Raw genomic sequence first — 22,305 nt, 5'->3', positions numbered from 1 at the left:
TTACTAGAAGGTGCTCGGTAGCTAATGAGTGGGTTCCAGGGGGTCCCCCGCAAAAGGGGAAAACATATTTTCACTCTAATTCAAGCCTTGTGTCAATATAGGCGTCCTTGACGTGAAACATTTGTGAGCCACTGAGCTAGATTGTTTGCCTTGTTGTGTTGCTTGTTTTATACAAGTTGTTTTTTCTTGGGTTCTTTCTCTCATCCTTCTCCCTCTCCTACCATGCTTGTTTGAGATAAGTTATTCAGTTTCTCTTTATTGATTGTGTTTAGCTAGATCTAGCTAGACTATTTTCTGTGAAGCCCTTTGAGACTGGCCTGTGAATTAGGGCTATATAAATCAACATGACTTGACTTGAAATCAGCACCAACTTGGACGTCCCGTCACTTCTGTGACAGTTCTGGCTAAGAAAAGCTAAAATCTTTACAGTAGCAGAAATGCCAGATGAAGATCACAACTAATCTAATCAACTGATCCTCAGAGAGATTTCTCACCAGCTTTCAAACCTCCATGTGTGGCTCTTTGCAATGCTTTGTCAACACAAGATAAGATAAGAGTGCACTTTATTCAACCCCTTCAGGTGCCACAGCAGCAACTGACAAATATATATAGTACCAAGGAAACAAGTACAGTAAGTACAACAAGATACTGTAGTAAAAAGATGTGCTAAGATACAACAATATACGAATGTACACAATATAGACATAATAATAATAATAATATTGGCAATTAATATGTTAATAATAATAATAATAATAATAATACATGTGTATTAGTAAAAGAAGATGAGTGAAAACAAAACCTCCTTCCCCATATATTAGTCAGCATTACTCTGGCTTAGTCAGAGTCCGTTTGTGTAATCAGTAGAAACTACCTGTGTTATTAAGAGTTTACTGGAGAGAGATGAGTGAAGGCCTACAGGTCATTTCACTTTTGAAAACAAGCATGGGCTAAAAGCTGGTTATTATCTGTGAAGGAAATTCCTGTTACAGCAGCTGTGTACTGATTGAACATAAAAAACATAGAAACAAGCATAGACAGTAGACACATAGAACTATTTACACATAACAAAGTAAAGACACGAAGAACAGTCTATCCTTCACAATGAAAGCAGTTTCAACTTTAAACCAACCACGAGAAAAGGGGCCCATGCAGTATCTGTAATCAACAATTCATAAAGACAGACAACTCTCTTCCTCACGTTTTCATCAAAGTGTTCTCATGATAAGAAAAGAAAAGAAAAGTTCCATAGAAAGTTTACTTCTAACAGAACAGCAGCAGTTTTGTTCTCTACAGCCGAAGTCGGGCGATTTAAAGTAACACATTCTTTTTTGAAAGCCTATCTAACAAGGAAAATGTGTGTAAATGTGTAAAATGTAAATGTGTTTGGGTGTGTGTTCTGGTTGTGTGTGTGTGTGTGTGTGTGTGTGTGTGTGTGTGTGTGTGTGTGTGTGTGTGTGTGTGTGTGTGTGTGTGCTTGTGTGTGTGTGTACATGCGTGCGCGTGTGTGTGTGCATGTGCATATGTGTGTGTGTGTGTGCGCGTGCGTGTGTGTGCGTGCGCATGTGTGTGTGTGACACAGATAGGTGTCTTGGCTGTGGCGATTGTGACTATCATCCTGGGTCTTGGGCTCAGTCTGGGCCTGGAGCTGAACAGATGTAAAAACAAAGGTATCCGCTACTCACACAGACAGACAGACAGACAGACAGGCAGACAGACAGACAGACAGACAGGGGTGAAAACATGACCTCCTGCCCAACTCTACTGTTTTTGTTTTAGATCCAGTGGTTCCTACAGGAGCTCCTCTGCCTCCTCATACGTCCTGCAGGCACCGGTGCTACGAGCCGTTCGACGACGAGATGCCGGGCTGCATGTGTGACGCGCAGTGCATCTCCAGCGGCAACTGTTGCTACGACTACAGTGACATCTGCAGTCTACCCAGTGAGACCTTTACTCTGACCTTTGACCCATAGTCTGGTTTCAGTATCAGTGAAGCGCTCAGGGACATTAGAGGAGATCTGTAAACTAGCTGGAACCTGAAACCAACACGTAATCTGCATGCCTGACCGTATGTATCTTACCCTGCGTGTGATACCTGCATCACTGTGCCTCTGTCTTCCAGCTCAGCAGTGGGAGTGCACCAGGGTGCGCTGTGGAGAGAAGAGGCTGACGGACAGCAGGTGTCACTGTTCTGATGACTGTCTGTCTGCAGGAGACTGCTGCTCAAACTACAAACATGTCTGCCACGGTGAGTCTGCTGCTCAAACTACAAACATGTCTGCCACGGTGAGTCTGCTGCTCAAACTACAAACATGTCTGCCACGGTGAGTCTGCTGCTCAAACTACAAATATGTCTGCCACGGTGAGTCTGGTGCTCAAACTACAAATATGTCTGCCACGGTGAGTATGCTGCTCAAACTACAAATATGTCTGCCACGGTGAGTCTGGTGCTCAAACTACAAATATGTCTGCCACGGTGAGTCTGGTGCTCAAACTACAAATATGTCTGCCATGTTGAGTCTTGTGCTCAAACTGCAAACATGTCTGCCACAGTGAGTCTGCTGCTCAAACTACAAACATAACTGCCAAAGTGAGTCTGCTGCTCAAACTACAAACATGTCTGCCACGGTGAGTCTGCTGCTCAAACTACAAATATGTCTGCCACGGTGAGTCTGGTGCTCAAACTACAAATATGTCTGCCACGGTGAGTCTGCTGCTCAAACTACAAATATGTCTGCCACGGTGAGTCTGATGCTCAAACTACAAACATGTCTGCCACGGTGAGTCTGCTGCTCAAACTACAAACATGTCTGCCACGGTGAGTCTGCTGCTCAAACTACAAACATGTCTGCCACAGTGAGTCTGCTGCTCAAACTACAAACATGTCTGCCACAGTGAGTCTGCTGCTCAAACTACAAATATGTCTGCCACGGTGAGTCTGCTGCTCAAACTACAAATATGTCTGCCACAGTGAGTCTGCTGCTCAAAATACAAACATGTCTGCCACGGTGACTCTGCTGCTCAAAATACAAACATGTCTGCCACGGTGAGTCTGCTGCTCAAACTACAAATATGTCTGCCACAGTGAGTCTGCTGCTCAAACTACAAATATGTCTGCCACGGTGAGTCTGCTGCTCAAACTACAAATATGTCTGCCACAGTGAGTCTGCTGCTCAAACTACAAACATGTCTGCCACAGTGAGTCTGCTGCTCAAAATACAAACATGTCTGCCACGGTGACTCTGCTGCTCAAAATACAAATATGTCTGCCACGGTGAGTCTGCTGCTCAAACTACAAACAGTCTGCTGCTCAAACTACAAACATGTCTGTCTGCTGCTCAAATGGCTGCCACTTTGCGAGGAGAGGAGGAGAGGTTTTGCATTCTTCTATTTAATGCAACGTGTGATTGGCCCATGACTGAAACACATACAGCCTGTGATGTTGAAGTCGAGCCCGGTGTACTGTGTGTGGTGGAGTTGGCAGTTAAAGGTACTGGTATTGGTACTTGTATCTTTTTTAAACGATACCCAGCCCTAAATTTAGGTAAAATGTAATCGGGTGAAGCAGGGGGAAAACATATATAACATAAGGACAATAAGCATTGAAAACTATTTTAACAAAGCTATTAAAACTATAAAAAAAACAATTACATATAAGCAGTTGTGGTCGAAATATAAAAAATAGCGATTTGTACACAATATTAGATACTCTAAATAGCCCATTGTCCATTTATTTTACATCAAGAGAGCATTACAATAGTACATGACAGAGAAACAGATGAATTAATCTACCTTTTGTCTACTTGTATCCATTTGCATTATTGTAGGTTACATTAAAAAAAAGATGCTAAGATTGTTTATGGTGGAAGCTTTGTGGATCCAAACATCATCAGATATGAATTAATCTGTGCATTGTGTTTAGCTGTTCTTTTTGTTTGTGGTGCAGGAGAGACAGAGTGGGTGAAGGATGAGTGTGAGGACCTCTCCGCCCCCAGCTGTCCCGCAGGGTAAGTCTGTTCTCTTCATATTGATCACTGACTTTCACCTCCAACTCATGTCAACATTCACAAGCGCACAGAAGCAGCTTGACTGTGAGGTGAGGAAATCTGCTCACAGTTTGAGCACAAGCAGATCAAATGTAAGCACTATTTGAGTGTGAGGGCACAGTTGGAGGGAAAATTTGAACGTGAAATCCATAAATCTCTCTCAAATTGATAGACCGCGCTCTCGGATATTGGTAGGGAAGTCATTCCATACAGAGCTGCCAGCTGAAGTCTATTTTCACACATTATCTTCCATATTGTCCCTGTTCCTTGTTATCTCCCCCCCCCCCCCAGCTTCAGGCAGCAGCCTCTGCTGCTGGTCTCTCTGGATGGACTGAGGGCAGACTATCTGCAGACCTGGAGCGCTGTCATCCCCGTCCTGGACAAACTCAGTTAGTGCCTGCCTCATTCAACTCTTTATCACTCTAAATACTCTAGTGTTGTGTTAGAGACCCCCTCCAGTCTATATATATATATATATATATATATATATATATATATATACAGTATCTCACCACAAGAAGAGGGTCATACCATGGAGTCAAAGAGAGCCCTAGGGATGATGTATTTTTGAATGGGTTTTTGCCGCGATGCTTCAAATAACGTCTCTGGGCAACGCAAGCTTAATCAAACGCGAACCAGTGTTCAGCGAGGTAATCTTCACACATGAGGACCACTTCGATGAGTTTTGAAGTGTAAATGCGAGCCCTAGAAGTAAAAAGCTTGTGCTAAACTAATCCAGTGTCGGGTTAGGGTTATAGGATTCCCTGTCATGTCACCACTCAACCTGGACTTGATGTGTGCGCTGCTGTGCACTGATTACCCCGGGCTGAACCAGGTGAGGGAAAGAGAATTTCCGTGTTCGTCCTTTGAAGTGATGACGACGTTATTGACGTATAATATCCCTGTCGACTCAACAGTGTAGTCTCATTTAGCCGTTTGCTAGCTAGCCGCCCTTTTAACGGCACGTAAAAGCTTAAAAACTCCTAAAAGTGGTCCTCATGTGTGAAGATTATCCTACTGAACACTGGTTCGCATTTGATTAAGCTTGCGTTGCCCAGAGACTTTATTAGAAGCATCGCACCCAAAACCCATTCAAAAATACCATAGGCGAAAACAGAACCAGGAAGTGTTAGCATCAATGTTTTACGGACTCGTTCCTGGGGCTCTCTATTACGCCCAGGAAGTAGGTGGTGTCGATTCGCACATGTTGGTATATATTGTTAGCCTGACTCCACCAGACGGGGGCGGCATTGTTCCACAAATTCACAATCCACCTCAGTCTGGCCCTGGCCTCAGAGAGGCATTCAAACCGGCCGCCACCCAGGCGCACCAATCAGCGTGAGCTAAGGGCGGGCTTTGCGAGACCGGATGTGACGCCACCGAGAGGCGCTGGACGTTTGTAGTTCTTTCACTATTCAACATGGCGGCGGCTACCGAGGCTAGCTCCAGTGAGCTAGTCAAACATTCTATTCAAAACAATAAGCTAACATAAACGTTAAACACTTGATCTTACAGTGAGTACGAAACCGTAACTGTATTGCTGTTACGTTATCAACTATGAACGTTAGTAAACAAGACATTGTTGTAGAATTTGGGGAGATAGCCTTCAGACGGTTGCTAGGCTGGGAGAACATAGCAGCCATCAGCTAGCTGTAGGCTAGTGAATGGCTAGCAGTTAGCCATTCACGCAAGTCACACAAACACAAAGCCCTTCTCACCACAGCCCAGTAAACATGCAATCTGTTAAACCATCATTTTTGTTCCAAATAGAAATAAATCATAACGTTAATCAAAATGCCACTGAAATATTAGCTAATCAACACAGAACTGCAAAGATCAGTGTGATGTATTGTCCCTACTGCTAGCTGAAGTGTATTCTGCTATGATTGGAATGTTTGCTGCTGTTTAATCAACCACGTTAACTCACGTTGGTGTCCGTTTGACATATTATGTTATACAGGCGAGATTAAAGATCTCAGGATAACAGGATGTTACTCGAGAAATTGGTTTATCGATAGAACATAGCTTAAGATTTTGCACTTGTACTTTCTTTAGATACATGTAGGGGGTAAACAAACTAACGGCATGGGAGCCAATACTAGATTATATCCAAATGCTGCATGGTGTAACCTAAAGGGTGCTTTTCCTCTTCTCCGTTGACGTCCTCTGGGCTCCAGGCAGCTCCCTTTCGCAGATTCATCTCTGACATAAACATCTTTATGAATTTACATCATCTTATCATTTTACCCAATCGTGCCTCAAGACCAGCAGATTATGTAACAACAACACCACACGGCCGTCTTTTCTCCGTTTAGTTTATTATCACAAAAGTAGCAAATAACATTCTCCAGTCATGCGTAAACATCTACCATTCCACTGACAGATATGCTAAAATTCACCAGTCCTTAATGCTAAATAGTAGCGTTAAATCATTATATTGTATCAAAGTATTTGGTTGTTATTGATTGTTTTGATTGTTATTGAGCGAGCTACTGTAACTTGTCCCAATTTACCCCCGGGGATCATTAAAGTCTTTCTGATTCTGATTCTGATTGCCATGATCATAAAGGCTAGAGAGCGTTGCGTCTCCATGACGTTAGCCGTCCAGGCCAGACCAGGGTGCATGCCACTCGGTGTCATATCGTGTCATCAGTTCCCTGAAGAAACGAACAACGATATGTGTTAGTCATGAATCGCTGTTAACGTTAACATCAAATCAATAATCATCAGACGTAGCACCCCAACCTCCAAATGTTGCTAACGTTAGCGTAACATCAGTTAATCCAATCAGTTACATTTAACGTGCAAAATGGCCTACCTGCACTTCACCCTCAGTCAGACATCTGCAGTAATTCTTCTTTCTTTTGGCAAATTGAATAGTCAATGGTTGCACCCAATATTCACCATACAAAAACAGCAAAAAATCTGCGACCTCCATGCTAACTAATTAGCAATTGTAGTCCTAGCCGTTCGCGTTTACCAGGCGAGACTACGTCATGAAGGCAAGTCGATCTGATTGGTTGGCGTTGGCACGCCCAGACGGTGACAGACAGACGGTCCATCCAATCACCTGCCAAGTAGCTTGAAAAAAGTGACCGCCCTCTTCAGCAGGGTAGCTTGACCAAATCCAGATGGATGTCGTTTGTGAAACAGAATGTGAAGCAAACTCATCAATCTGGCAGCGTCAGGTTAATATATTGTAGGAATACAAGAAAACAGAAACAGATGGAAACAATCAGATCTGAATTGATTGTAATCAGCCTTCACATATTATATTTATTATTTATACAAAGGCTCCTCCATTCCCTGTTTGTTTCTGGGCTGCAGGGCAGTGCGGCACCTCGGCTCCCTACATGCAAGCTGCCTTTCCCAGCAAGACTTTTCCCAACCACTACACCATCGTCACGGTAACACAACCACTACACATTCATCACGGTAACACAACCACTACACATTCATCACAGTAACACAACCACTACACATTCATCACAGTAACACAACCACTACACATTCATCACGGTAACGCAACCACTACACCATCGTCTTAGTAGCAACCACTAAACCATCATCACACCATCGTCATGGTAACTTTCCCCAACCACTACACCATCATCACGGTAAGACAACCACTACACCATCATCACGCCAACCTCTAAACCATTGTCACGGTAACACAACCACTACACCATCATCATGGCAATTTATTTTAGTTAGTCCATTTACTTTTTTTTTTTCAGTTCAAATATAGCCTATTCAAAGTTCAAAGAAAGTTTTTCAAGCTCAATAAATGCACAATGTTGCCAAAGTCAAATGGGCTATCTGTTGCCATCTTAAAGTAGCATTCAGTTTTTGTGTTCAAATAAGTGTTAACTGGCTCTATATTCTGACAGCAACAACTGAAATAGTGTTTGGTCAGTAACTTGGAACTCCCAGCCCCCACTGTAGACCTACACTGTCTCTCTCCTGTAGCCCTGCAGGCAGAGTGGATGTATCTACGCAATCGTAAGTCGTAGAGCCTCAGCGGTGGCGGCATTGGATTCGGGGTGAAAAAATACATATAGTTCTTAATCGGCATTGTGATCGGACCTTCCGTTTCCCAGAAAATGTAAACATTTCTCTGATTGGATAGTGGAAGGTGTAAAAAAAGGAAAAAAAGATAAATCTACTCACGGACCACTAGGGTGCGCCCCCTGTTTGAGAAACACTGCACTACACCATCATCACGGCAACCACTACACCATCGTCACGGCAACCACTACACCATCATCACGGTAACACAACCACGGCACCATCATCATGGTAACACAACCACTACACCATCATCACGGTAACACAACCACGGCACCATCATCATGGTAACACAACCACTACACCATCATCACGGTAACACAACCACGGCACCATTGTCATGGTACCACAACCACGGCACCATCATCATGGTAACACAACCACTACACCATCATCACAGTAACACAACCACGGCACCATCATCATGGTAACACAACCACTACACCATCATCACGGTAACACAACCACTACACCATCATCATGGTAACACAACCACGGCACCATCATCATGGTAACGCAAAGCCATTGTGTATATGACGCATGTATACACACACATGTGATGCATGTATACACACACGCACTGACGCACACACGCGCACACGCACACACACACGCACACACACGCACACGCACACACACACACACAAACGATGTTGGCGTGTGTAGACTCATAAACACACACAGTTGCTGCGGCTGGAGCGCCAGTGTTCCAAAACAAACCCTACATAAACCCAAAGTCCGCTGTGTAAATCGCTAAACAGACTGTTAACACGTTTTACAAACACAATCTTAGTTATGACTCAAAGTTATGACTACACATATTGATGCCTTCAGTTGTCATTATTATCTCTGTGTATATGTTTTACGCTATAGACGCTATATGTTGATCTTTTGTATTGATGTCTTTGTTTTCATTGTGATACTCCCCCCTCTCTGTCCTTCCCCCTCTCTCTCTCTTTCTCTATCTCACTCCCCCTCTCTCTATCTCCGTCTGTCTCTCCCCCCTCCCTCCCTCTCTCTCTCTCTATCTCCCTCCCCCTCTCTCTATCTCCGTCTGTCTCTCCCCCCCCTCCCTCTCTCTCCCCCCCTCCCTCCCTCTCTGTCCCCCCCTCCCTCTCTCCCTCTCTCTCTCTCTCTGTCTCTCTGCCAGGGTCTTTACCCAGAGTCTAACGGGTTGATTGACAACACCATGTACGACCCGGTGTTCAACGCCACTTTCAGTCTGTCCAACACAGAGAAAGACAAGCCTCGCTGGTACCTGGGACAACCTGTGAGTGTGTGTGTGTGTGTGTGTGTGTGTGTGTGTGTGTGTGTGTGTGTGTGTGTGTGTGTGTGTGTGTGTGTGTGTGTGTGTGTGTGTGTGTGTGTGTGTGTGAGTGTGTGTGTGTGGGTGTGTGTGCGTGCGTGTGTGTGTGCGTGCATGCGTGTCTGTTACAATAGTTCAAAAGAAGGCTGTGTGGGTTTTGTACATACTTCAGGAGTTTCCACTGACGTGGGAGTTGGTGGGAGTGTAATTTTGGGTGACCTGACTCTCAAAGGGATACGTCAACCTTTTGGGAGTTTCGCCCATTTGCCACATTGCTCATACAGAACCAAGATACCAGAGATGCTCACAAGTCATTTTTTGCAAAGTCAAGTCTCAAGTCTTTGAGCTCAAGTCCAAGTCAAGTCTCAAGTCTTTGGTCACAAGTCCAAGTCAAGTCTCAAGTATCTTATGGATGAGCATTCTATCATCTGCTGCATGCCATCTGGTCTGCTTAGAACACTGCATAGCTAAAACTAAGGAATTCAAAGCATGTACTGTATTATGCTCACTCCTTTATCTATTAGAATACAGTATCAGCATTGATTGGATGACATCAGTAGATATTTAAAAAATAAAGATTGTTCACAAGTCCCAAACCTCAAGTCCAAGTCAAGTCTCAAGTCTTTGATGACAAGTCTCAAGTCAAGTCTCAAGTCACTGTGGGTGAGACTTAAGTGCGACTCAAGTCAAGTCTCAAGTCTTTGAGGACGAGTCTCAAGTCAAGTCTCAAGTCACTGTGGGAGAGACTTAAGTGCGACTCAAGTCCAAGTCTCAAGTCCAAGTCCCCATCTCTGCAAGATACACAATAGTTAAAGTCACCAAAAACACACATTTCGAACAGCACCAAAAAGCTCTATGTACATGTTGTGACGCGGGTACTCCACCACACGAGGAAATAATGTATATATATTTTTTAAGGTAAATGGATAGCCGGAACATGCAGCACATGTGTGGTGTACAGCCGAAGCGCTGTGTACAGGCAAACAAGGAAGTACAGTAACTCGGTGTGGGGACTCACTATACGTAAATTACGTTTCACGTAACTATGGATTATTATTTCCTCGCGTGGTGAGTACCCAGGTCACAACATGTACGTAGAGCTTTTTGGAGAGTGAGAGTAAAGGTATTGTGTATCTTGGTTAGGTATGAGCGATGTGGCAAATGAACGAAACGAAACTCCCAAAAAGTTGGCTTATCCCTTTAACACTGCTTTCAGCAGACTCCATGGTGTAAACAGCTCTCTCTCCTCCTGCAGATCTGGCACACAGCCAGGTACCAGGGCCTGAAGGCTGGGACCTTCTTCTGGCCGGGATCTGACGTCAAAATCAACGGCAGCTTCCCCGACATTTACCAGCCATATAACGGGTGAGACATTTACCAGCCATATAACGGGTGAGACATTTATCAGCCATATAACGGGTGAGACATTTATCAGCCATATAACGGGTGAGACATTTATCAGCCATATAACGGGTGAGACATTTACCAGCCATATAACGGGTGAGACATTTATCAGCCATATAGCGGGTGAGACATTTACCAGCCATATAACGGGTGAGACATTTATCAGCCATATAGCGGGTGAGACATTTACCAGCCATATAACGGGTGAGACATTTATCAGCCATATAGCGGGTGAGACATTTACCAGCCATATAACGGGTGAGACATTTATCAGCCATATAGCGGGTGAGACATTTACCAGCCATATAGCGGGTGAGACATTTATCAGCCATATAGCGGGTGAGACATTTACCAGCCATATAACGGGTGAGACATTTATCAGCCATATAGCGGGTGAGACATTTATCAGCCATATAGCGGGTGAGACATTTACCAGCCATATAACGGGTGAGACATTTATCAGCCATATAACGGGTGAGACATTTATCAGCCATATAGCGGGTGAGACATTTACCAGCCATATAACGGGTGAGACATTTATCAGCCATATAGCGGGTGAGACATTTACCAGCCATATAACGGGTGAGACATTTATCAGCCATATAGCGGGTGAGACATTTACCAGCCATATAACGGGTGAGACTTTTATCAGCCATATAGCGGGTGAGACATTTACCAGCCATATAACGGGTGAGACATTTATCAGCCATATAACGGGTGAGACATTTACCAGCCATATAGCGGGTGAGACATTTACCAGCCATATAACGGGTGAGACATTTACCAGCCATATAACGGGTGAGACATTTATCAGCCATATAACGGGTGAGACAAAACAAATATAACAGAAACGTGCTGCAAATTCAAACAAGTGTGAATTTGCAAAGGCTGCGACCACATAATACGAACTTCTGAAAAATGCAGGATGGCGCGGGCAGACCCCTACTCTGCCTCGTCCAGCGTGCCCCCCAACGCCCAACACACGCCTTCACACTGTTCACACACTCCTGACCTCCTGACCTTCACACTGTTCACACACTGCTGACCTCCTGACCTTCACACTGTTCACACACTGCTGACCTCCTGACCTTCACACTGTTCACACACTGCTGACCTCCTGACCTTCACACTGTTCACACACTGCTGACCTCCTGACCTTCACACTGTTCACACACTGCTGACCTCCTGACCTTCACACTGTTCACACACTCCTGACCTCCTGACCTTCACACTGTTCACACACTCCTGACCTCCTGACCTTCACACTGTTCACACACTCCAGACCTCCACACTGCTGACCTCCTGACCTTCACACTGTTCACACACTCCTGACCTCCTGACCTTCACACTGTTCACACACTCCAGACCTCCACACTGCTGACCTCCTGACCTTCACACTGTTCACACACTCCTGACCTCCTGACCTTCACACTGTTCACACACTCCTGACCTTCACACTGTTCACACACTGCTGACCTCCTGACCTTCACACTGTTCACACACTCCTGACCTTCACACTGTTCACACACTCCTGACCTCCTGACCTTCACACTGTTCACACACTGCTGACCTCCTGACCTTCACACTGTTCACACACTCCTGACCTCCTGACCTCCACACTGTTCACACACTCCTGACCTCCTGACCTTCACACTGTTCACACACTCCTGACCTCCTGACCTAGGGATGTCACGATACCAGAAATGTAGTAGTCGATGCCGATACCAGTGAAATTCCACGATACTCGATTCTTTTCGATACCACGGTAAAAATAAAAACAAAGCGATAAATCCCATGTAGTTCAACATACACTCCTTTATTAGAACCATTTGAAGTGATGTGTAGCCTTCAGTATTTAAAACAAACAATACTGTGTGCGTTTAAACAGAACAAGTGGCATGTAGCCTTAAAGTAAATAAAATACAATACTGTGTGGTGATGAGGTTTCTAGTTTCAGTGTAGAGTTTGGGGATCTCTGTGTACATGAAGTAATTCCTACATGGTAGCTCATATCTGGGGTTGAACTTTTCAAGCATTTTCTGGAATCCATGCTTTTCTACGGTGTAGAAGGAACTTTGTCCATGCATATGAATTCAGCAACTGCCCTATCTAATTTCCGTGCTTCATATTTTTTGAGCTTCAGAAAAGCCTCCGTTATTGTTGGCTGTTGCTGCTGCTGTGGCTGTTGCTGGCTTTGCCCTGGCCCGGCCCTGTCCTCCTGGTCCAAGTCCTCCTCTGGCTCATACTGTGAAAGAAAATATATATTTAATTTAGAAGGTAGGCTACAGCTTAATGACTATAAAAACAACACACACACACACACACACACACACACACACACACAGTGCAAGCAGTAGTTTACTGACATGGAGTGGTGACATTTAAAACATTTTTTTTTATCGTTTTTTTTGACAGAGTGAACGGTAGCCTATTCCAACCGCGCGCACACACACACACACACAACTAAACAGCAATGCCAGCCTTCCTTCTCAAACAAAACGTTTGATAACTTATTATTTCAGGCTTGTTTAACATTACCTTAATAGATGGACAATGACAACATGTGTTAACACGTTGTCAAGTTACGTTACGTTGAAATGAAACGCACTCACCTTGAAATCTTATTATTTCAGGGTTGTTTAACGTTAGCTTAGGTAATGTTATTAATAGATGGGCAATGACAACACGTGTTAACAACACGTTACGTTGCGTTGAAATGAAACGCACTCACCTTGAAATCTTATTATTTCAGGGTTGTTTAACGTTAGCTTAGGTAATGTTATTAATAGATGGGCAATGACAGCACGTGTTAACAACACGTTACGTTGCGTTGAAATGAAACGCACTCACCTTGAAATCTTTGTAGAGGTCTGGATGTCGGTCTTTATGCTTCGCTAAGTTGGATGTGTTTCCCCCTTTCATCTGGAAACTGCGCCGGCAGCGTTTGCATACAGGTTTATCGGGTTCAATTATTAATCCATGCTCATCAGCCTCGAGCCTCGAGTTTTTCTTGGGAACTAATGGAGGGGCAGCTGTCGCTGCAGTTGTTGAAGAAGCAGATGCGGGTGCCGCCGCCATGTTGCATGTTGTTCTCCTGTGTGTAGTGTGTGGGTAGGTAGTCACGTGTTCACGGCTGCGAGTCTTAAAAAAAAAAAAAAAAGGTTGCCAGATAACTGCTGATTTACAGCCCAAAAACAACACAAATGAAGCAACCAGATTTGCCTCCTCGGTTCCCGTCGGTACTTTGGGTATTGGAGGAAAGCGAGTACCGTCACGTTTTCAGAATGTTGGTATCGACTTGGTACCGAAGTATCGGTTCTCATGACATCCCTATCCTGACCTTCACACTGTTCACACACTCCAGACCTCCTGACCTTCACACTGTTCACACACTCCTGACCTGCTGACCTTCACACTGTTCACACACACTCTAGACCAGAGGTTCTCAAATGCTTTTCAGCCAAGGACCCCGATAGAAAATATACCGGGGACTCCCTCATTCTGATTTGTGATTTTGGGCTAAGCTTAATTGTTTCCACGGTAACGTGCTTGGCTTTTAAATTGATGTTTGTTAGATTAGAATGTAATCCATGAACCATTTTAGATTTAAAGCATAAAATGTTTTCCTTGAACTATGAAGCTTTTGCAAAAAAAAGTTTTTATTTTTATTTTCCTGAAAACTTTTCGCGGACCCCCTGACAAAGTTCCACGGACCCCTGGGGGTCCCCGGACCCCCATTTGAGAACCACTGCTCTAGACCTCCTGATCTTCACACTGTTCACACACTACTGACCTTCAAAACAACACACATTAACAGCAAAACACGCTGCAAATCCAGTCAACACAACACAAATGCCCCAGGCCTCTAGGGGGAGCGCTAAGGTGAAGAGCTTGATTTTCAACCCGAGAGAGAGACCAGATGAAAGACACCAGATGAGAGAGACCTGATGAGAGAGTGGCCCAATTCCAATCCGCCCCCTAAACACTCAAGCCCTGAACCCTCAGTCCCTCTAATGGCCACCATCTGAAAGTGGTTGAGTCATCAAGTGTGGAAGGGATCCACATTGGATAAATAAGAGGATTGGGACAGCAGAACCCTTTGCACTTGACAAGATGATGTTGACTCTGGCACGTTTGGGGTTCGCTATATATTGTTTATTGTCAAGACGCTTTGAGGAATAGACTCCCTGATGAGTCTGTTCTCATCCAGGCTCTGGACAACAGGTCATTTAAAAATAAATGTAGCCTACTGCAAAATCTGCAATCTGCAACATGTGTAATTATAATTAAAATAAGCATAATAATGACATGTCACCCAACATTATACACAATGTCAATACTGTACAATAGCCTACAGATTCGGTAAAACTATTTCTCATTCATCAAAAAAGTTGTGGATTGCAATTGTAATAGAAATGATCGATGATTATTCTAGGATTGTGTGATATAATATTTTTGTCTAATCTGAAATCCCTATTAATGTAATGTTTCATTGTCAATTAAGGCATTCCAGCACACTCGCAAACACCCCGTTCGTTTCGCGCGTGTGTTGTTTTATTTTTTTGACAGATATTTGCAGCCTTCCCCGTTTTATACATCACAACGCTATGCATTGTGGGCAATTCCCTTTCCGTAAGTGGCCACAGCTGCTCCCTTACGGTAAGGGGGCAGAAAGGGCTCACTCCGAGCCCTCATTCACTTTGCGATTTCACTGTGGGACATCCCTAAACCCTCACTCCCTTCACGTGAACGCGCCTCTAAGGGCTTGAGGCAGTAAGGGGGCGGATTGGAATTGGGCCAGTGTGTTTGGTTTGGAAACGGGGAAAATTATGCCGGACTAGACGACATAAAGAAGAAAGTCTTCTTTTTTTATTTTTGGCCTTCGTTGTGTTTAGTGATGTCAATGTGTATCTCATTTATGATATTTAGTGACGTTCATGTGTATCTCATTTATGATATTGTAAAAGACTATTGCCAAATAAAATAATACGTAGCTTTTTATGTTACCTCACACATCTTGCAACAGAGCGATCCGCTGTGATGCAACGTCTTCAGATACAAGCGGAATTAAAGTGGATCTGTCAGTGAAGGCTGGAGGACTAATGATTCACTCATGTTTCATCAAGTGATTATCAGGCACTCATAAAACGATCACTGCTGATAAATTGCCGTACAGTAATTACATAATCACATAATGCCGTAATTACATACTTAACTGCATTGCCATATAGATTTCAGGGCGTCCATGTTTGTCACTGTGTGGAATGAGAGAGGTTGAACTTTGTATTACAAGCTCCTTCAAATTAACTCAGCTTAATACTGATCCCACTTGATTCTCCTAAACGCATGTTCACACTGATCCGTTTCTCTGAACTCTGTACAAGCACTGTGGTGTCAAAATGATTAAAATGTGGAAACCCAGCAGGGTTAATAGATCACTTTTCTAGGCTATGTGAGCAAAATTAAGCAAGTTTCTTACCATCAACAAAGCATGTACTTTATATATGACGTTATATGATGTCAGGTCAGCAAGTCATGTACGAAAATGTTCCCAGAGTTTCCGAGTTGTTATTCCGACTTGAGCATCCGTTCATGTGAAATTTCCCAGTTGGGATCTCTTTTTTCCGATCACTCAGACACCACCTGAAGGCAGCATTGGATAAAGTTACTCAGACACCACCTGAAGGCAGCATTGGATAAAGTTACTCAGACACCACCTGAAGGCAGGATTGGCTAAAGTTACAAGAGCTGGTGTCAGATTTGTTTTGAATCTCTAAAAACTCTTTCCAATCAACAAGCTGCTCGTGAGTCATGTGACTTCTGTTTCCAAGCCCTGGTTTGCGTGTGATTGGTCAGTTTGAATTTAAATACTGTAGCCAAATGCAAAAATACAACAAAGTCAATTCTTCCACTCTTGTTCAGAGAAAGGAAAACAGCCTGTAGAGTGTTCACTCCTGTCATCTTTGTTTGCAGTAAAGTGCCGTTTGAAGAGAGAGTGTTCAGCGTCCTGAAGTGGCTGCAGCTGCCAGAGGACCAGAGGTACAGCAGCTTCCTCCAGTCAAAACATGCACACACACACACGCACGCACGCACGCACACACACACACACACACACACACACACACACACACACACACACACACACTGTTCAGAATGTCCTGTTTTAAACATGACTGACACACACTGACTATTCAGAATGTCCTGTTTTAAATGGGGATGCACCGATCGATCGGCACGTGACCGGAAATGGCAGATTTCCACGTGATCGGCCTGGACCGGTGATCTGCGCCGGTCACTCTAAATAGCCGATTCTGTGAGGCGATTTTCACGTGACGTGCACGCACCCGAAAGCAGCGAGACCGAGAGGGATGAGTTGCAGCCAAAACAAAAGCAGCCACCACACATGCCACAGCATGTCTTCGTCGGTGCGGACATTTTTCACCGTCAGTGAAGACGATACAAAGCTTGCAGTTTGTCACACATGGAAGTCGAAAATAAACCACGGAGGGGCAGGGTAGGTTGGAGTCCACTCCAGTCTGAGCGGCTCGCTTCACCTCACCTCACCGCAGTCACCGGCCCCTCTTCCCCGACCAGCTGCAGTCCACATCACCGCTGCCTGCTGCTATCTGTCAGTCACGTTGTAACGTGGATACAGGAGAGGACTATTTGTTTCGTATTGCGAATAGAACGACAAACATAATAATAAAACGCATCGGACCAGTGTGCAAGGTTTTCTGTGCGAGATTATTTTTTTTTCGAATGGCGGATTTAAAAAAAGGGACTCTGTGAGTCAACTCAAACTCATTTCCCCATCTACTCAATAACAGCCACACCCACAACTAGAGTGGGCATGGCTTCGAAGGTCTCTGGGCTCCAGACCTATAGGCTATAAACTCCTTGTCCATGGATAACATTTTGATGTTTATTTATTTAATTTTATTAGTTTATTTGGCAGGGACATATACAAAAAAAACATTAAACCCCATAGGGGAAGATATGCTTTGTAACAGATTTAGCCATAGGCTACTTTCCATCTGAAGCCCCTGTTCTGTTGCACCTTTTTTATTTTGGAAAAGTAAATGCATGATAGTTGTGGGATATACTGGTTGTTTTATATTCATTGTATTTACACAAAAAAGAAAAGCTCTTTCCAGTAAACTGGAAGACTTTTATTTTTAGATGTTTTTGAGTGAGATCGTCCTACCTCATGCAAATGATAAGAAATGTGACATGAATGTTAATTTTCTATTAAAGCAAAGTAAAAAAAAAAAAAAAAACGTCAAAAAATAACCCGTCAATTATTGTTCTTAGAAAGAAAATCGGAATCGGCCAAAATCGGTATCGGCAAGTCAGACTATTAAAAAATCGGAAATCGGAATCGGCCAAGAAAATGGCAATCGGTGCATCTCTAGTTTTAAACATGATTGACACATACTGACTGTTCAGAATGGCCTGCTTCGTCTCTCTGTAAAAAACCCCACTCTTTTCCTTCAGACCAGATTTCTACACACTGTACCTGGAGGAGCCAGATAAGTCTGGACACAGCTACGGGCCTGTCAGCGGAGGGGTGAGAGAGAGAGAGAGAGAGAGAGAGAGAGAGAGAGAGAGAGAGAGAGAGAGAGAGAGAGAGAGAGAGAGAGAGAGAGAGAGAGAGAGAGAGAGAGGCTGGTCACTGAGGACGGCAATGAATGAATGAATGATGAGAGAGGGAGGGAAGAAGTGTCGTGGATAATTCTATATGAATATGTCGAAATAAATAGGACAACCTCTCAGTCGCTGTGAAGATATGAATCTGTTTAATTATTACCACACATGAGCATTTATTGGCAGCTTTGCACGCAAAGCCCAATTTCACACAATGAAAGGAAACCACACCACCTAGCTAATCGTCCCTCAGGGACCTTGTTGTTGACCACTTTACCTAGAAACGCCTAAACGCCTATTTCACCTATTCCATGCATGAGTCATCCAAAAATTCTTCCACAGAAGGGAAGGAAATAAAGAAGGAAGTCAAAGTGTTTTATTTTCAAATGCACATAACAAGTAAGGTCATTCTGAACAATTAAGTTCTCAGGACAAGGAAAGACATGAACGTAGTAGGCATAATAAGCACACACCTTTAAGCCCATGGCACAGTGGTGTGGCCATTCAGCTTGATGGCACCATGCCCCCACCACCCACAGCCCCCTAGCCACTCCCACTACCCACCCCTCTACACCACCTTCCTCCCTAGCCACTCCCACCACCTACCACCCACAGCTCCCTAGCCACTCCCACCCTCTATACCACCTCCCTAGCCACTCCCACTACCCACCCTCTACCAGTGGTTCTCAAATGGGGGTCAAAGTGGAAACTATTAAGCTTAGCCCAAAATCACAAATCAGAATGAGGGGGTCCCCGGTATATTTTCTATCTTGTAAGGGGTCCTTGGCTGAAAAACATTTGAGAACCTCTGCTCTATACCACCTTCCTCCCTAGCCACTCCCACCACCCACAGCCCCCTAGCCACTCCCACTACCCACCCCTCTATACCACCTTCCTCCCTAGCCACTCCCACCACCCACTACCCACATCCCCCTAGCCACTCCCACTACCCACCCCTCTATACCACCTTTCTATCCCTAGCTACAGCCTCTTTTCCCACAAAACTTTAAACGCCCCTGAGTGAGTGAGTGAGTGAGTGAGTGAGTGAGTAAGTGAGTGAGTGAGTGAGTGAGTGAGTGAGTGAGTGAGTGAGTGAGTGAGAGAGTGTCCTGACTTTTCCATCCCCTGACCCTGGCGGCTGGCCCAGTCACGTGGGGGGGGGAGGGATAAATCTAATATTAAATGTTGAAAATAGTTGTAAATAAGGGCAAACATAGTAAAAGAAAATAGCTACAAATAATATAAATATAAAGTGTAGGAGCAGTTGACATGTACGTAGCTATAAGTGTGCAATACAGTTTCAGTTGTTCTGTGGGTGAGTGGGGGAGGAGGTAGTCTCACTGGCCAGACTCCTCTCCCTTCCGTCCGACGAGTCTGGCGCCGCAGGTCTCCATAACTGGGATAAACCCTCCCCTGCTCTACTCTGCTCTCCCATTGGAGCGACTGTTTCGGTGGCAGCTGGATGTCCGCTCCCGGCTTATTACAAGCTCTGTCATTGCCTCTGACCATGTCAATCAGAGCGGCTTCTGCTCCCTCCTCCCTGTGTGTCGCTGTAAATAGTGCCCTGCCGCCTCAGTGAAAACAACAACGCTAACTAGCTAGCAAGCTAACGGCAGAAACCTACACGCTAGCTCGTTGCTACACGCTGAAAACGGCCAGTTTGGATTGTTGGAAACTATTTTCCAAGGGCACTGCCGCTAAGCTCGGACGGAAGGGAGAGGAGGCTGGCCAGCGAGACTAGGGAGGAGGAGAAAGTCCCTGAGCTGACTGGGCCATGTCCTGCTTCTCCCCTCCAGTCAGTGAAGCCTTGACGCTGTCTGCCTGCTCCCACACACAGCCGGAGGTCACGTCCAGCCTCGGCTCTGCTCATATTAAAAACCTCAAATCATCCACACGTCGCTGATAAAGATCATTTGCCTCGATAATGATACGCAGTAACGGGAATGCTCTCAGATAAAACCCTCTCAAGCCTTATCAAAGTCTGAAGTCCTTTAATCAGCTCCAGAAGATTGAGTGAGTTGAGTTTCCCCAATAAAATAATTAAAACCCGTCAACAGGGTTGTTAATTACGCTGTGTGAGTCACTGTGAACGAACGACGCGTTGCCAAAGTTCACTCACTGGCAGAGCAGAGACACATCCGCAGGTGCCTGGGCAAGTCCTGTTAGGTGACTGTGGTGTCCTCCAGACAGTTCTCTTCAATCTGCGCACAAATAACAGCACCTTAAATAACAGCACCTTAAATAACAGCACCTTAAATAGCAGCACCTTAAATAACAGCACCTTAAATAGCAGCACCTTAAATAACAGCACCTTAAATAGCAGCACCTTAAATAACAGCACCTTAAATAGCAGCACCTTAAATAGCAGCACCTTAAATAACAGCACCTTAAATAGCAGCACCTTAAATAGCAGCACCTTAAATAACAGCACCTTAAATAGCAGCAAGCACCTTAAATAACAGCACCTTAAATAACAGCACCTTAAATAGCAGCACCTTAAATAACAGCACCTTAAATAGCAGCACCTTAAATAACAGCACCTTAAATAACAGCACCTTAAATAACAGCACCTTAAATAGCAGCACCTTAAATAACAGCACCTTAAATAACAGCACCTTAAATAGCAGCACCTTAAATAGCAGCACCTTAAATAACAGCACCTTAAATAGCAGCACCTTAAATAACAGCACCTTAAATAGCAGCACCTTAAATAGCAGCACCTTCCACTTTCAAATGATGTGCAGTTAATTGTCAAATGCTCCAATTGTGGGCAGTGGATATGCTGCAAGAGGTCACCGAGTGACCTCAGGTGGTCGTTAACCACAGTCATGTTGAAATACACCACAGATAAGTAAGGGAGAAGAGGTGAGATGGGTGAATAGGTACCGTAGCACCCTGGACTCACAACCTTCTCATTATGAGAGCTCCAGTTCGAGACCCCGACGTCCTGTTTTTAACACTTTTAACCGTTTTTAACCATGACCCAAATCATAACCCTAACCTTAACTTTATTAGTTGTTTTACGGTTGTTTATGGTCGTTTTCGGTTAGCGGTCAATCTGTGTGATTAGGAAGGTTAGGGTTAAATTGCTGTAGCGTGCAGCGGTCAATCTGTGTCATTAGCCTGCTCACAGCCTGCTCTGAAGACACGTTTGGTTTGGTTTCATGCTGTCAACACATCTTTAAACCTCCATGATTACAGGGAAGAGTCTGTCTCCTCTGCCCACGCGTTATCACCGCCAGGATGTTTTAGATCTCTGATCTCGACATCTTGATTGTTGTTTTTCATCTGAAATGAGGTCATCTCGTGGGAAGGATGTCCTCTTGAAGGTTCCGTTCAGACAGAGCTCCTCAGGTTCACCTCAGCTTTGTTGTGCCTGGTGGATTAAAGCCGGCAGACACACCGGGCCGACGGTTAGAGTCTGTGGCCCTACTGTAGTCTTTGGCCCAATCTCAATTCTCATTTGTACTCCTACCCCTAGCCCTTGCCCCTCAAAACAGAGTGCCAAGGGCTAGGGGTGAAGCTAAACCCCTAAGAAATGGGACAGCACTCGATTACCGCTACGTCATCAAACGTTGTCGCTAGCTGACTGCTACGTCAGCAGAAGCGACAACACAAACATCCAAAATGCCGTCTGCAAACGTTGTGATGTCCATCGCTTGTCTTTTAACTTGTGCACCCGGTTGCATTAGCAACACAAAACGTAATATATCGATGGTAAATGAAGGACTATCATGCGGACCGTCACGCTATAAACGATACTAATGCACGACGGCAGATGACAAATTAGCGATTCAAAAAATCTTTTAAATGCACCCGGTTGCATTATATATAGCC

The 22,305-nt window shown here is 44.5% G+C and overlaps 1 protein-coding gene across 1 annotated transcript in view; it reads left to right on the top strand.

Annotated features, from left to right (window-relative positions):
- Positions 1–22,305, top strand: part of LOC310784831 (venom phosphodiesterase CdcPDE) — a gene marked incomplete at both ends in the record, with an annotated part of 54,255 nt that overhangs the window by 389 nt on the left and 31,561 nt on the right. The window contains 10 exons of the mRNA XM_083645870.1: positions 1,583–1,670; positions 1,798–1,941; positions 2,123–2,248; positions 3,947–4,007; positions 4,338–4,435; positions 7,374–7,453; positions 9,265–9,384; positions 10,676–10,785; positions 16,798–16,863; positions 18,319–18,391. Of these exons, the coding sequence (XP_083501996.1) occupies positions 1,583–1,670; positions 1,798–1,941; positions 2,123–2,248; positions 3,947–4,007; positions 4,338–4,435; positions 7,374–7,453; positions 9,265–9,384; positions 10,676–10,785; positions 16,798–16,863; positions 18,319–18,391 (966 nt within the window). The remainder of the gene's footprint in view (positions 1–1,582; positions 1,671–1,797; positions 1,942–2,122; positions 2,249–3,946; positions 4,008–4,337; positions 4,436–7,373; positions 7,454–9,264; positions 9,385–10,675; positions 10,786–16,797; positions 16,864–18,318; positions 18,392–22,305) is intronic.

This window comes from Poromitra crassiceps (assembly GCF_964638095.1).
Source record: "Poromitra crassiceps genome assembly, chromosome: 11".
Classification (NCBI taxonomy): Eukaryota; Metazoa; Chordata; class Actinopteri; order Beryciformes; family Melamphaidae; genus Poromitra; species Poromitra crassiceps.
The sequence above is the reverse complement of the archived record's forward strand: the minus strand, read 5'-3'. Positions and strand labels throughout refer to the sequence as shown.